The following is a 14,747-nucleotide window of genomic DNA, read 5'->3' on the forward strand; positions in this document are numbered from 1 at the left end:
CAATTCAACTTCAGTCGGTTGATCACTGTAGAACTTACAGTGAAGCTGTCCACGTTCTTGAAGTGGTTGTCCACATAGGTGCAGACCCTGTCAAAGTCCCTCATCTCCTCATTGGACTCAATGTTACTGAAGACCAGAGGAGAGAAGAATAGGCTGAACATATTGCTGCATACAAAATCACAGTATCATTACTTTTTAGGGACTTGGTTCTCTGGTGGGAGGTGTGGACAGTAGATGTCTGAGGTTATGATAACATCATATAGTCTTTCACACAGATTTAATAAAAATGTTCACAGTTAAAATCCCTTCTGGCACATCACCTGCCAGATAAATTATGATTGTTATACTGCTGATCAGATAATATAGTCAGAAAACAATAATGAGTCTAGGCAGCATTTATGAATAATTTGGCACATGAACCATGGAGTTTGGCACAGTGATGTGAGTGATATCTTACCAAAAGAAGTTCTCTGCATGGCCCATGTTGACCATGTAGTCCTTCCCGCCAACCTCCTGGAAATGCAGGGCGATGAAGCGTGGTTTGTGACTCTGGACCGTCTGTGAAAAAACAGAGACATCAGACAGGCTGTCAATCTACCACAATCATGTGCCATAATCGTGGTAAGTGTGGGGCTAGCTACTGAATTCTGGTAAGTAAATATTATTTCTTAAGACTACTTTTACAACTTTGGACTTTTACGAGGCATTATGTGTTGGCTAAATAGTAGAAAGTGTCTTTTCCACCTCTTTGGGAATGGAGCCAGTATCTAATGACTGATATTGAAAAGCTTGAGTAACAAGGACAGTTTATAATGCCCATATCTGGTCAAAGTCCACCATACAGGAGTGCTCGTGGTTTGGTCACAGAATGAGTGAGTGACTTAAGGTGTTTGCATTTGAACAGTAAAACAGCTGACCTACGTAGTAACAGTAAGGAAGAGTCACAGAGATATTTGTTTTACTTGAGGATCCATTCTATAGTGGACACCTGAGAGGGATCCAAACTCACCCCAAAGAATTCTCGCATCCAGTCACTCTCAATCTCACCCACCTGTTGGTTTAAAAACATACATTTTTTAAAATTCACACATGGTTTCTACCACTTAGCCTACAGTCAAATATAATAACTGAACAGTTGAGAGATACAACACAAAGGGCATAAACATAATGGTTTAAATGAGATCCCGGAAGTTATCATGTCAACCCAGGTGTACCAATCAACCTGACCAGGCACCTTTCCTCTCCACTGACCATGTTGAATAATATATTAGCATTTGACAGTGGAGGATATAAAACATGCAGAAAGGTGGATAAACACAACACAGTCTTGTCAAACATTTCAAATCAAATCAAATTGTATTTGTCACATACACATGGTTAGCAGATGTTAATGCGAGTGTAGCGAAATGCTTGTGCTTCTAGTTCCGACAATGCAGTGATAACCAACAAGTAATCTAACTAACAATTCCAAAACTACTGTCTTATACACAGTGTAAGGGGATAAGGAATATGTACATAAGGATATATGAATGAGTGATGGTACAGAGCAGCATACAGTAGATGGTATCGAGTACAGTATATACATATGAGATGAGTATGTAGACAAAGTAAACAAAGTGGCATAGTGATACATGTATTACATAAGGATGCAGTCGATGATGTAGAGTACAGTATATACATATGCATATGAGATGAATAATGTAGGGTAAGTAACATTATATAAGGTAGCATTGTTTAAAGTGGCTAGTGATATATTTGGTGGGAAATACAGTAAGGTTTAGGCAGACACCCACCATGATTGACCGAACAGGTAAGATTATATGTTGAACACTTAACTGATGCAATACACAACGTTAATGCGAGATTAAACTAGCTATTTGTCCTTCCATTTTGTTTCACCTCTTAAATGTGAAGTCCCCATATTTGGTGACCCTATTAGATTTTTAAAAATTCAATTCAGTCTGGTATGAGAACAGTAGCCCCTATCTGCAAAAGCAGGGTGTATGCGGAAAGCTGAGTGTCGTGGTTATTGATATGTGCCTTAATCTTTGATATGATTTACTACCATATATTGGCATATGTGCCTTAATCTTTGATATGATTTACTACCATATATTGGCATATATATATATATAGAACAGTATAAGGGCATGAAGAGCAGATTACCTCATTTCAAGATGGCTGCTACCTACATTCCGGTTAGCGTTGTGAAGCATAAACGAAATAAACAGGAAATATGTTTATTCACACCGAAAGCCGGGACTCCACAGATCATGAGGATGTCTTATTTGTCTGCTTGTGACCTACTGTTATTGATCACAAGCCCCGAGAGTCAAAATGTTTATTTTACACAACGTTTATATCAAACAGCAAACAAGCTCAAGGTAAGCTTCGATTTAGTCTGTGTTTGAGCTATAACTACATGAGGTTATGAAATTAATCCTTTGGTTGGTAGGAACAAATCTAACATATTTCCAATATTATCTGATGATGTATGACTTAATGGCAACATCGAATGTCCACCGAGTGATTATCTTAGCGCATGAAAAATATGATGTGTCCTGCTTACGTGGCGTAGCCATCCATTACGCAGGGGATTGGCTACTATGGCACATTGACAGTCTTGTAGCCAATGAGATAAGCTTTCCAGGGATATGCAGTTGACCTGGGTGGGACAAAGCAAGGCCTAGAACCTTATGTGTAACGCTTCGATTACACCGACAGCACCCTTGCGCAAAATAGCACGCAGCATCATCTGGATATGTATGCAACAAAAGTAAAACATTCACCTTCTGCTATCATTCCTGTCAAGCCAGTTTGACACATATGCACCACTCCACAACTGCAACGCAATGCTGCAAGGCAAACGCAGCATTTCATTGGAAATGAATGTAATTCTGATGTACCAAAATGCAACGATGCTGTCGGTGTGATCGAAGTGTAATGCGAACCATTGCTACCTGACTCAGAGACGAGACGCATCGGGCACGCTACATTACATTGTAAACAGATTTCATAGCTTTAATTTCATAATTTTAGCATAAAAGATGGTTTCTCAAGGGGGAAAAAAAGGTCAAAACTAAGAATATCGAACAGGAAGCTAAAAAGAGGCAGTTATGAAAATGTATACTGGAGTTGGACTCGGATCAGGGGAATGATTTAGATGAGGATTTCGACTCGGCCGACGAAGATTGTTTTCTAGAAGGATTGGATCAAAGTTATTTTCATAACTTTAAATAGCTAATTCATTATATTTATTTCATTTTTAAAAATATGTTGTCTGATTTTTGTGCTTTAGATTTAGTTTATAGACCTATGTAATAAGTCATTTCAATGTTATATAATTCCAAAGTAATTACTGTCCATGTTTCATATTAGTTCACTGTTCTTAGTTAAATTATTTTATCTTTGGAGACCATTACACTCTCATGGCCATTGTTTATTTGTGGTTCTCACCTCTGCCTTTGTCGCCAAAGTGTTACTGTTTGCAATGTGTGCGTGTGTGTGCTTACCACCTTCTATGCGAGTAAAATCAGATCAAATTGTATATGTTACATGCGCTGAATACAAAAGGTACATTTTAAATGCTTACAAGCCCTTAACCAACAATACAGATAAGAAAAACATGTTAAGAAATGATTTACTAAAATAAACTGAAGTAAAAAAAAAAAAAAAAATAGAAAAATGACAACTATAAAATAACATTAGCGAGGCTATATACAGGGGGTACCAGTACAGAGTCAATGTGTGGGGGTTAGGTGAGGTAATTGAGCTAATGTGTACTGATAGGTAAAGTGACTATGCATAGATAATAAACAGACTGAAGCAGCAGCGTAAAAATGGGGATGGGGGCCAATGCAAATAGTCCGGGTAGCCATTTGATTAGTTGTTCAGGAGTCCTAAGGCTTGGGGGTAGAAGCTGTTAAGAAGCATTTTGGATCTAGACTTGGTTCTCCGGTACCACTTGCCATGAAATAGCAGGGAGAACAGTCTATGACTAGGGTGGCTGGAGTTTTTAGGCAATATTTTGGGCCAACCTCTGACACTGCCTGGTATAGAGGTCCTGGATGGCAGGAAGCTTGGACCCCGTGATGTACTGGGCCGTACGCGCTACCCTCTGTAGTGTCTTGCGGTCGGAGGCCGAGCAGTTGCCATACCAGGTGGTGACGCAACTAGTCAGGATGCTCTTCATGGTGCAGCTGTATAACTTTTTGAGGATCTGAGGAACTATGCCAAATCTCGTGAGGGGGAATAAGCATCGTCATGGCCTCTTCACGACTTTCTTGGTGTATTTGGACCATGATAGTTTTTGTTGGTGATGTGGACACCAAGGAACTTGAAGCTCTCATCCTGCTCCAATAAAGCCCCGTTGATGAGAATGGGGGCGTGCTCGGTCCTCCTTTTACTGTGGTCAACATCATCTCCTTGTCTTGAGCACATTGAGGGAGAGGTTGATATCCTGGCACCACACTGCCAGGTCTCTGACCTCGCCTATAGGCTGTCTCATCGTTGTCTGTGATCAGGTTGTGTCGTCAGCAAACTTAATGATGGTGTTGGAGTCATGGGTGAACAGGAAGTACAGGAGGGGACTGAACACGCATCCCTGAGGGGCCTCTGTGTTGAGGATCAGCGTGGCAGATGTCGTTACCTAACCTTAGCACCTGGGGGCGACCCGTCAGGAAGTCCAGGATCCAGTTACAGAGGGAGGTGTTTAGTCCCAGGGTCCTTCATTTAGTGATGAGCTTTGAGTCCTGGTAATCCGTCTGGCCCTGCGGCCTTGTGAATGTTGACTTGTTTAAAGGTCTTACGCACATCGGCTACGGAGAGCGTGATCACACAGTTGTCCGGAGCAGCTGATGCTCTCATGCTTCAGTGTTGTTAGCCTCGAAGCAAGCATAGAAGGCATTTAGCATGTCTGGTAGGCTCGTGTCACTGAGCAGCTTGCGGCTGTGCTTCCCTTTGTAGTCCATAATAGTTTGCAAGCCCTGCCACATCCGACAAGCATCGGAGCCGGTTTAGTACGATCAATCTTAGTCCTGTATTGATGCTTTGCCTGTTTGATGGTTCCTCGGAGGGCATAGCGGGATTTCTTATAAGCGTCCCACTCCCTTTAGCTCAGTGCGGATGTTGCCTGTAATCCATGGCTTCTGGTTGGGGTATGTACATACAGTCACTGTGGGGACGACCTCATCGATGCACTTATTGATGAAGTCAGTGACTGATGTGGTGTACTCAATGCCATCGGGAAGAATATCGGAACACATTCTAGTCTGTGCTAGAAAAACAGTCCTGTAGCTTAACACCTGCATCATCTGACCACTTCCTTATTGATTGAGTCATTGGTACTTCCTGCTTTTGTTTTTACTTGTAAGCAAGAATCAGGAGGATAGTTATGGTCAGATTTGCCAGCTGTAGGTTATCTATGTCATGTCCCGTTGGTAGGATAGTCTTGATCGGAGCTCGTCCATTTTGTTATCCAATGACTGCACTTTGGCTAATAGGACTGATGGTAGAGGGGGATTACTCACTCGCCGTCAGATCCTTACAAGGCACCCCGACCTACGTCCCACGATATCTCTGTCTCTTCTTCATGCGAATGACAGGGATTTGGGCCTTGTCGGGTGTCTGAAGTAAATCCTCCACGTCTGACTCGTAAAAAGAAAAAATCTTTGTCCAGCATGAAGTGAGTAATCGCTGTCCTGATATCTAGAAGCTCTTTTCTGTCATAAGAGACAGTGGCAAAAACATTATGTACAAAATAAGTTAAAAATAATGCGAAAAAACACACACAATAGCACAATTGGTGAGGAACCCAAAAACCGGCAACCATCTCCTCCGGCACCATCATCACTCACTGTACAGATACAAATTGACAGTAATGTCATTTTGTAAATTTTGTCAACTGTAATTCTGTGTGTCTTACAACAATATCCCTTTTTTATTCATCAGAGTGGAGAATGCAGATGATTTAGATGGTGATGTTTGGGAGCCACCTCTCTCAGCAAGCGCCCCCAATGGTCCAGGTTGATACCCCCCACTCCTATGTCAATCACCCCGTCTGATGGTTCTTCATCCACTTTTCATAGACCTCTTGAAAAAGAAAATGGTGTTTCGTGGCACCATTCATCCTAACAGAATCGGGTTCCCCAAGACCAAGGTAAAAGACATGACAAAGACAGCAGAGAGGGGGACCATACGTTAGATCATGACTAACAAGCTGCTTTTTGTGAAATGGTAGGAAACTAGGAAAGTAACCATGCTCACCACACATCATAAGGCATTCAATAACAACCATGTCTCAAGGAGGGTGAAAAAGGAAGAATGTCCCCATTCCTGTTTCTTGTGAAGGACTACAATGCCAGCATGGGGGATGTCGACCTATCTGATGCTCCGATAGGCTACTACCATGTCCTCCACAAGACCAGGAAGAGGTATGACTTTTTTTTTACTACTTTGTGGACATTGCAACAGTAAATGCTTCCATTCTCCACAAGCAGATGGCCAAAGCAAAAGGTCAAAACCCTCTCTCCCAGTTGGCCTTCCAAGAGCAGCTGGTATTGGAAATGGCTGAATTGGGGGACCAAAGCAACCATCACAATACCCCCCACTCAAGGTGAGCACCACTATACAACACACATGCCAAAAGAGAAAAGGAAGAACTGAAAGCATTGCACAAAACACATGGGGGGGTGAAATGACTGATCTTCTGTCCGAAATGGCAGTTTGCTTTTTGTTTCCTGGCAGAGAGGGACTGCTTCAAAGACTATCAAGACATGCACAAGCTAAGTTGAAAGTGAAATATAATTGTCTACACCTGGAATGTAAAACGAACACGAATGCAATTTGTAAATAGTTCAGCTTATTTCTATATTTGCACCTTTTTTAGTGAAGGACAGGTGTGTAACCAAGTTTGTGTTTGATAAAACATGCTTATATTTTTTTTATGTCTCTGTTGCTTTTATATTGTTTTTCTTAACAGTTCATTTGTATGTGGGACCAGTACATTGGATATGCCTAGGCTAAACATTCAGGCACTTTGGAGAGGTTGAAAAAACACTATTGGATATCCCCTGTATGACCCCGACACCACCACAATGTTTGAGAGAGGGTGATGTTGTAGAATTTTGTTTTTATAGTGAACACCCAGAGTGCAAAAACAGTGCAATTAACACATTCAGACACTTTGAAGCAGTTGAAAGGACACTTGAATGTATCCTGCATACACCATAACACCACCACAATGTATGGGTGAGGTTGATATGGTGTTTTTATACTGAACAAATAGCATTTAGGGATTGCGAATATGTAATAGCACTGGTCATTATCTAGTTTAGACATTTCCCACTTTGGAAAGGTTTAGGGGGACACCACTTTCTAGAACATCTGCCCATTTCTAGTTGTTAGGTCTATCAATCCCATTTCTAGTTGTTAGGTCTATCAATCCCATTTCTAGTTGTTAGGTCGATCAATCCCATTTCTAGTTGTTAGGTCGATCAATCCCATTTCTAGTTGTTAGGTCTATCAATCCCATTTCTAGTTGTTAGGTCTATCAATCCCATGTCTAGTTGTTATCAATCCTAGTTGTTAGGTCATTTCTAGTTGTTGTTCCCATTTCTAGTTGTTAGGTCTATCAATCCCATTTCTAGTTGTTAGGTCGATCAATCCCATTTCAATCAATCCCATTTCTAGTTGTTAGGTCTATCAATCCCATTTCTAGTTGTTAGTCTATCAATCCCATTTCTAGTTGTTAGGTCTATCAATCCCATTTCTAGTTGTTAGGTCTATTAATCCCCAGTTGTTGTCTATCAATCCCACGTCTAGTTGTTAGGTCTATCAATAGTTGTTAGGTCTATCAATCCCATGTCTAGTTGTTAGGTCTATCAATCCCATTTCTAGTTGTTAGGTCGATCAATCCCATTTTTCTTCTGATATTGTTCACATGTTGTGGAAGCCATCTGATGCGTTTCCAGCTCTGGGCATCAATAATTCACTTATAGCACTGAGATTACTTTTAAAATAAAATAACTGTTATTTTATGTGTGCTTGGTCTTGTGTATTCTGAACTATGTAACTCCTATATTCTTATCATTTCCTCAATCACCCAGATCTCATCTTTCCAAATATACCAAGTGTCAAATAGCAGTTATTTTGGGGTGTCTATTTAGGCGGAAATCAACATTTCGCAATTGCATCCAAGAGGTTAATGACTGTTATTCAATGAAACATTTCCAGGGAAACCCTGTGAGCAACTGAGTATCCAGAGTACTGTGGGTGTTTTGGTGTTTCCCCACAATGCCAGACCAGAATACAGATGGTGTTGTCCTTTCTAGGGCCAGCCTGATCCAGGCCAACCTGCCAGAGTCGTAGCAGCACCACACTGGCTTTGCATAGGGCATTTGCATGGCTGAATGACTGCTGCTGCCCACCGTACCCAGGCTATGAGACCTGACAGGAGGGGTGCTCATCCATAATACAGGTGTCTGACTGAAGAAGCCCAACTGCATGTGACCTCATGCTTCATGGGACAGTATTATCTTTGTCCAGTGAAATTCATCCATAAAAACATAATAGTTAGGTCTAACAGATGCTGAGATACAATTTCAAATTGCAAAGCTTTTTATTGAAGGTTTGGTGTCTGAACCAACATTTCATTACAGTGCTGTATTTCCATTTTCTTCCATTTCTTAGGGTAGAACATGTTATACAGACACAGCAAGATGTAACAAGGTAAAAATTCAAAATCCTGAAAACCCACCCAAAGATCGTATGAAATGACAAACAAAAAGGATCCAAGGCACTCTAGTAAATCCCTCTGATCTTGATCTGAAGTCCTTTTGAAGTAACAGAAAGGGTTTGCTACAGAAAGTGAAACTTTCCCTATTCTGATCCAAACACAATATTCATTGACACAATGCTCTTTAAAAGGTAGAGAACGCCAAGATAAATGTATGTCCATATAGGGTTGCACATTTCGGGGAATATTTAGGTGGAAACTTTCTGTGGGAATTAATGGGAATATATGGGAATTAGTATTAAAACCATTTCAAATGTAGATGTTTTTGCATTGGATATATTTACCATATCATAGGGAAACAGAAACATAAGGTAAAATGTTTATCATAAGTAGACATAATTGCAAATAATGAAACCCTTCCAATAGAAATCAAATGTAAAATATTAATTACGAATGTAACTTTAATTAAATGAGTTGACTCATTCATCGCATCTCCCAAAAACGTTTTCAACATACATCTGTAAAACAATAGTCTAGAAACTAAAGCTTGGTTGCCTTCCTCTCAGGCTTCCGTGTCTTCTCCCTGGACCTCATCAATGTCCACCTCTTGAACATCAGACTCTGAGGCCTTATCTTCACTGTCACTTGTTGATGGCTTGTTGTAAGACTCAAAAAAACTCAAATTTGCCCAGATGGCCACCAATTTTTCAACCCTTGTATTGGTCAGCCTGTTGCGTGCTTTGGTGTGTGTTCCCAAACAAGGACCAGTTACTCTCTGAGGTGGCTGATGTTGGTGGGATTTGGAGGATGATGAAGGCAACAGGGGAAAGAGCCTCAAATCCACAAAGTCCCTTCCACCAGGTGGCTGATGAGATATGTTGGCACGACTGCCATATTGCATCTCCATCCCAAAGCCCTTGCTTGGAAGTGTACCTCGCCAGACTGCCAAGAACCTTGCCCTTATCCAGGCCAAGGTGGTGAGACACGGTAGTGATGGCACCATATACCTAGTTGATCTCTGCACCAGACAGGATGCTCTTGCCAGCACACTTGAGGTCCAACATGTACACTGTGGTGTGTATGGGCTTCAGGCAGAAGTCTTCATACTTTTTGATGTTTTTCAGAACTGCAGTTTTCTCAGGCTGGAGCAACAGTGAAGTGAGCAGGGCAGTACATATTTCTTCTCTTACATCTGCAAGCAGAGTCTGAACATCAGACAGGATGGAATTGTCTCCCTCAATCCATGCAATGGCTACTGCTATAGGTTTCAGGAGTTTCAGGCTGCTTACCACTCTCTCCCAAAATACATCATCCAGGAGGATCCTCTTGATGGGGCTGTCCATATCAGCAGACCGTGATATGGCCATTTCTTGGAGAGACTCCTTCCCCTACAGGAGAATGTCAAACATGATAACACCACCCGTTGCTGGGCAGCTTCAATGTGGCACTCTTATTCTTCTCACTTTGCTTGGTGAGGTACATTGCTGCTATAACTTGATGACCCTTCACATACCTAACCATTCCCTTGGCTCTCTTGTAGAGTGTATCCATTGTTTTCAGTGCCATGATGTCCTAGGGGAGCAGATTCAATGGGTGTGATGTGAGGGTAGGACTCCTCCACTTTAGACCAAGCAGCCTTCTTGTTCACAGCATTGTCTCTCACCAGTGGAAATACCTTCTGTGGTCCAAGGTTATTGATGACTGCCTTCAGCTCATCTGCAATGTAGAGACTGGTGTGTCTATTGTCCCTTGTGTCTGTGCACTTGTAGAATACTGGTTAGGTGTGGAGATGAAGTTAATTATTCCTTGCCCACAAACATTTGACCACCCACCAGAGATGATTGCAATACAGTCTGCTTTCTCTATGATTTGCTTGACCTTGACTTGAACTCTGTTGAACTCTGCATCCAGCAAATGAGTATATTAAGCATGTCTGGTTGGAGGGGTGTATGCTGGGTGACGGACATTCAGAAATACACATTGCCTGTGAGCATCATTGGTGAACCAGTTGCATACACAGCTCGAGCAATAGATTCATCAGCATTTCTCTGACTACGTTACTCCATTGAGTCAAAGTGCTATCGATAAGGTGTCCGAATCATCATTTTTTTTTTTTACCTCAAATAGAAATAGAGGGAATTTTGTCAGAGGTTGCTTGTTGTGAGTGCGGAGTGAACTTTATGCACTGGGCCAGATGATTCTGCATCTTTGTTGCATTCTTCACATATTATATGATTTGGCACAGTATTTGCAAATGTATACAGCTTTTCCTTCAACATTAGCTGCGGTGAAACGTCTCCCAACATCAGAGTGCCTGTGGCATATTCCTGTAAAAAAAAACAGATACAATTCCATGTACAGATAAATAGTTAAATTAAACAACTGCTTTGTAAGATAAATGTTTAAAAATGAAACATGAATGGAAACAGGTGAATTAACACTCCTCAGTTAGCAGGCTCAAGCAAGCTAAAACCCACATGGTAGCAAAAACTAACCATCAGAAATGGTTAACAAGTTAGAAATGATTTGAAACACTTTTCTGTAGTTTACTATTTACTGGTTAACAAAAAATCATGTATGTCATAAAATACACTGCTCAAAAAAATAAAGGAACACTAAAATAACACATCCTAGATCTGAATGAATGAAATATTCTTATTAAATACTTTTTTCTTTACATAGTTGAATGTGCTGATAACAAAATCACACAAAAATTATCAATGGAAATCACATTTATCAACCCATGGAGGTCTGGATTTGGAGTCACACTCAAAATTAAAGTGGAAAACCACACTACAGGCTGATCCAACTTTGATGTAATGTCCTTAAAACAAGTCTAAATGAGGCTCAGTAGTGTGTGTTGCCTCCACATGCCTGTATGACCTCCCCATAACGCCTGGGCATGCTCCTGATGAGGTGGCGGATGGTCTCCTGAGGGATATCCTCCCAGACCTGGACTAAAGCATCCGCCAACTCCTGGACAGTCTGTGTAGCAACGTGGCGTTAGTGGATGGAGCGAGACATGGTGTCCCAGATGTGCTCAATTGGATTCAGGTCTGGGGAACAGGCGTGCCAATCCATAGCATCAATGCCTTCCTCTTGCAGGAACTGCTGACACACTCCAGCCACATGAGGTCTAGCACATGGAGGGCTGTGCGGCCCCTCAAAGAAATGCCACCCCACACCATGACTGACCCACCGCCAAACCGGTCATGCTGGAGGATGTTGCAGGCAGCAGAACATTCTCCACGGCATCTCCAGACTATGTCACTATGTCATGTGCTCAATTGGATTCAGGTCTGGGGAACAGGCGTGCCAATCCATAGCATCAATGCCTTCCTCTTGCAGGAACTGCTGACACACTCCAGCCACATGAGGTCTAGCACATGGAGGGCTGTGCGGCCCCCCAAAGAAATGCCACCCCACACCATGACTGACCCACCGCCAAACCGGTCATGCTGGAGGATGTTGCAGGCAGCAGAACATTCTCCACGGCATCTCCAGACTATGTCACTATGTCATGTGCTCAGTGTGAACCTGCTTTCATCTCTGAAGAGCACAGGGCGCTGAGAAGTGGTCTGTGGTCACCACCTGCAGAACCACTCCTTTATTGGGGGTGTCTTGCTAATTGCCTATAATTTCCACCTGTTGTCTATTCCATTTGCACAACAGCATGTGAAATTTATTGTCAATCAGTGTTGCTTCCGAAGTGGACAGTTTGATTTCACAGAAGTGTGATTGACTTGGAGTTACATTGTGTTGTTTAAGTGTTCCCTTTATTTTTTTGAGCAGTGTATATTCACCCCACCCATTACTGTAATCAAAACTTACCAGAAAGCATGTAGTCCTTGGCTCAGACAGTGTAGTAGTGTGGGCTCAATAGCATCTCAGTGTGCAAGATCTTGAGAATCAACTGTACATGTGATGGAAGAATGCACTGTGCATGCAGAGCAATTCCATTGAATTGGGGATAGTTTAACCAAAATATGCCACAAGACCTTAGAAATGCCATGTGTATCCCACAAAAAAAGGTTCACTGTTATAAGCTAACTTATTTTATGAATTTAAGCTAAATTCCCCAAATTCTAGGGCTTAACTTCTCATGGAAAATTTACCGCAAAGTTTCCGACCCTATGTCCATTTAAGATTGACTGTTTTTCTGACCAGGGAAATTATATTATTTCCATTGCTATGACCTTAACTGTATACTGTGCCAACAGGATGTCTGCTGACAGAGGCAACAACACCAGGCATGTTTAATAGCAAAAACCTGTAATTGATCCTGACCCATCATCCATGTCCTGTACAACCATCAATCTCTGCTCCTTCATTCCCTCCCTCTAAAGAAAAGTCAAAATTATAAAAATAAAAATTATTCTAAACCTGAGGTGATTTATACTGTTCTCCTCAACAACAAAATGTCCTTTCATTTCATGGCCTGGTGACTTTCATGTGCATTGATTTGATTTAAATGTACACATTAGCCCTAACAAACCTTGATTTCCAGTGCAGACCCCTCACTTTTTTCCTTCATGTAAACAGGCCCTAAAAAGCGAGGCCAGCCAATGGGATCTAACATGTTTTCAACAGTGCCATATACGGCAACCGGAAACATGGTCCTGAGCCAAATTTCCATGAGTGTAAGTTCCTCCCTCCCCCTCAGTCACAATGACAGCCAAGCCCCTTTTTCCCAAACATCACAGCCCCAAACTAAAGACTAACGAACATGGAGTTTATCAGAGCACAACCACCTAAAGTAGGGCTAGAGCGATTCCTCACAAAACCCAGACCCCAAAAAAAGACTGAGGTTTTCATATAATGCAATCCATAGAATAGTCTTTGAATAAGGATTGTTGACTTATATTTGACATGTGCATCTAAAAGCATAACTTCAAAATGATTTATCAAAGTTGGCGGGTTGTTTCAGCAAGCCATGACACCCACCATCTCAGATTATTATGAAATCGTTTCTGTAGTTGGGGCTCCCGAGTGGCGCAGCGGTCTAAGGCACTGCATCTCCGTGCTCGATGCATCACTACAGACACCCTGGTTCGAATCCAGGCTGTATCACAGCGATGTCTGGTGTGGGCTGCCAATATAATTAAAATGTTTTTAACCGACTTGCCTAGTTAAAAATATATATTTAACCTTTATTTAAGTAGTTAGAATCCGATAAGATTAGAATTCCTTCAACGTGATTTTGTTCAAATATAATTTACTCTCTGAGAAATGAAGCTAATTGATTGCACCAAAATCAGACATTTTAATTAATAGGATTCATATAATATTCAATAAATAAAGAACATCCGATTTGGACCAAAACAAATTATAAAAATTATAAAGACATGAGGAATCCAAAGAAATGGTCAACCACGAACCCCACACACCAATCCCAACCAAACAATTAGTATACAGTATCAGTTCTCAATGTCTGACAAGAAGTATGGAGCTGCGGCTCTGAGTATTATTTCTTCATCCTATGTAATGTATTTTCCCCCTCCAGTTCAGAGAAATTGGAGTTGTTAGGTGAATGTCCCATCCTACATCCTGATATTACCAAGTTCTGACCACTAGATTTAAAGAAAAGAATCTCTCAATGTTAAAGGGATAGTTAAAGCTAATTACTAAATGACCAAAATGAGTTTCCAGTCTATGGAAAGGTATGACAACAACCCATGCTTTGGTTTTGTTTCCCTGGCCACTGTTTCAAATGCTAACGTTTGAGCATTTGTGGCACAAATCCAATTCAAGTCAATGGTAACTAAATAATTTGGGTGTTTCATATCCAAACCATCTATAAGTAACATTGAGTTACACAATCTATTGTTGTATACTTTAGGATGATTTGAACATGACGTGTGAAAATGCTAATATACAGTACCAGTCAAAAGTTTGGACACACTTACTCATTCAAGTTTTTTTTTTACTATTTTCTACATTGAAATAACATACTGAATCATGTAGCAACCAAAAAAAGTGTTCAACTCTGGGTCTTCCTTTCCTGTGGCGGTCC

At 41.2% G+C, this 14,747-nt stretch overlaps 1 protein-coding gene across 2 annotated transcripts in view; it reads right to left on the bottom strand.

The window, feature by feature from the left end:
* The window catches only part of LOC124036301 (inositol polyphosphate-5-phosphatase A-like), a 44,433-nt gene that overhangs the window by 16,351 nt on the left and 13,335 nt on the right, over nt 1-14,747 (bottom strand). Inside the window, exons 1-4 of one of the 2 annotated variants that reach the window (XM_046350709.1) lie at nt 2,167-2,534; nt 1,010-1,051; nt 458-558; nt 39-126 (exon numbers count right to left, since the gene is read on the bottom strand). In XM_046350709.1, coding sequence (XP_046206665.1) covers nt 39-126; nt 458-558; nt 1,010-1,027 — 207 coding nt within the window. In that variant the 5' untranslated portion in view covers nt 1,028-1,051; nt 2,167-2,534. Of the gene's footprint in view, nt 1-38; nt 127-457; nt 559-1,009; nt 1,052-2,166; nt 2,535-14,747 lie in introns of those variants that run through there. The other variant, XM_046350707.1, reaches the window with a different exon arrangement.

This window comes from Oncorhynchus gorbuscha, linkage group LG05 (genome assembly GCF_021184085.1).
Source record: "Oncorhynchus gorbuscha isolate QuinsamMale2020 ecotype Even-year linkage group LG05, OgorEven_v1.0, whole genome shotgun sequence".
NCBI classification, from domain to species: domain Eukaryota; kingdom Metazoa; phylum Chordata; class Actinopteri; order Salmoniformes; family Salmonidae; genus Oncorhynchus; species Oncorhynchus gorbuscha.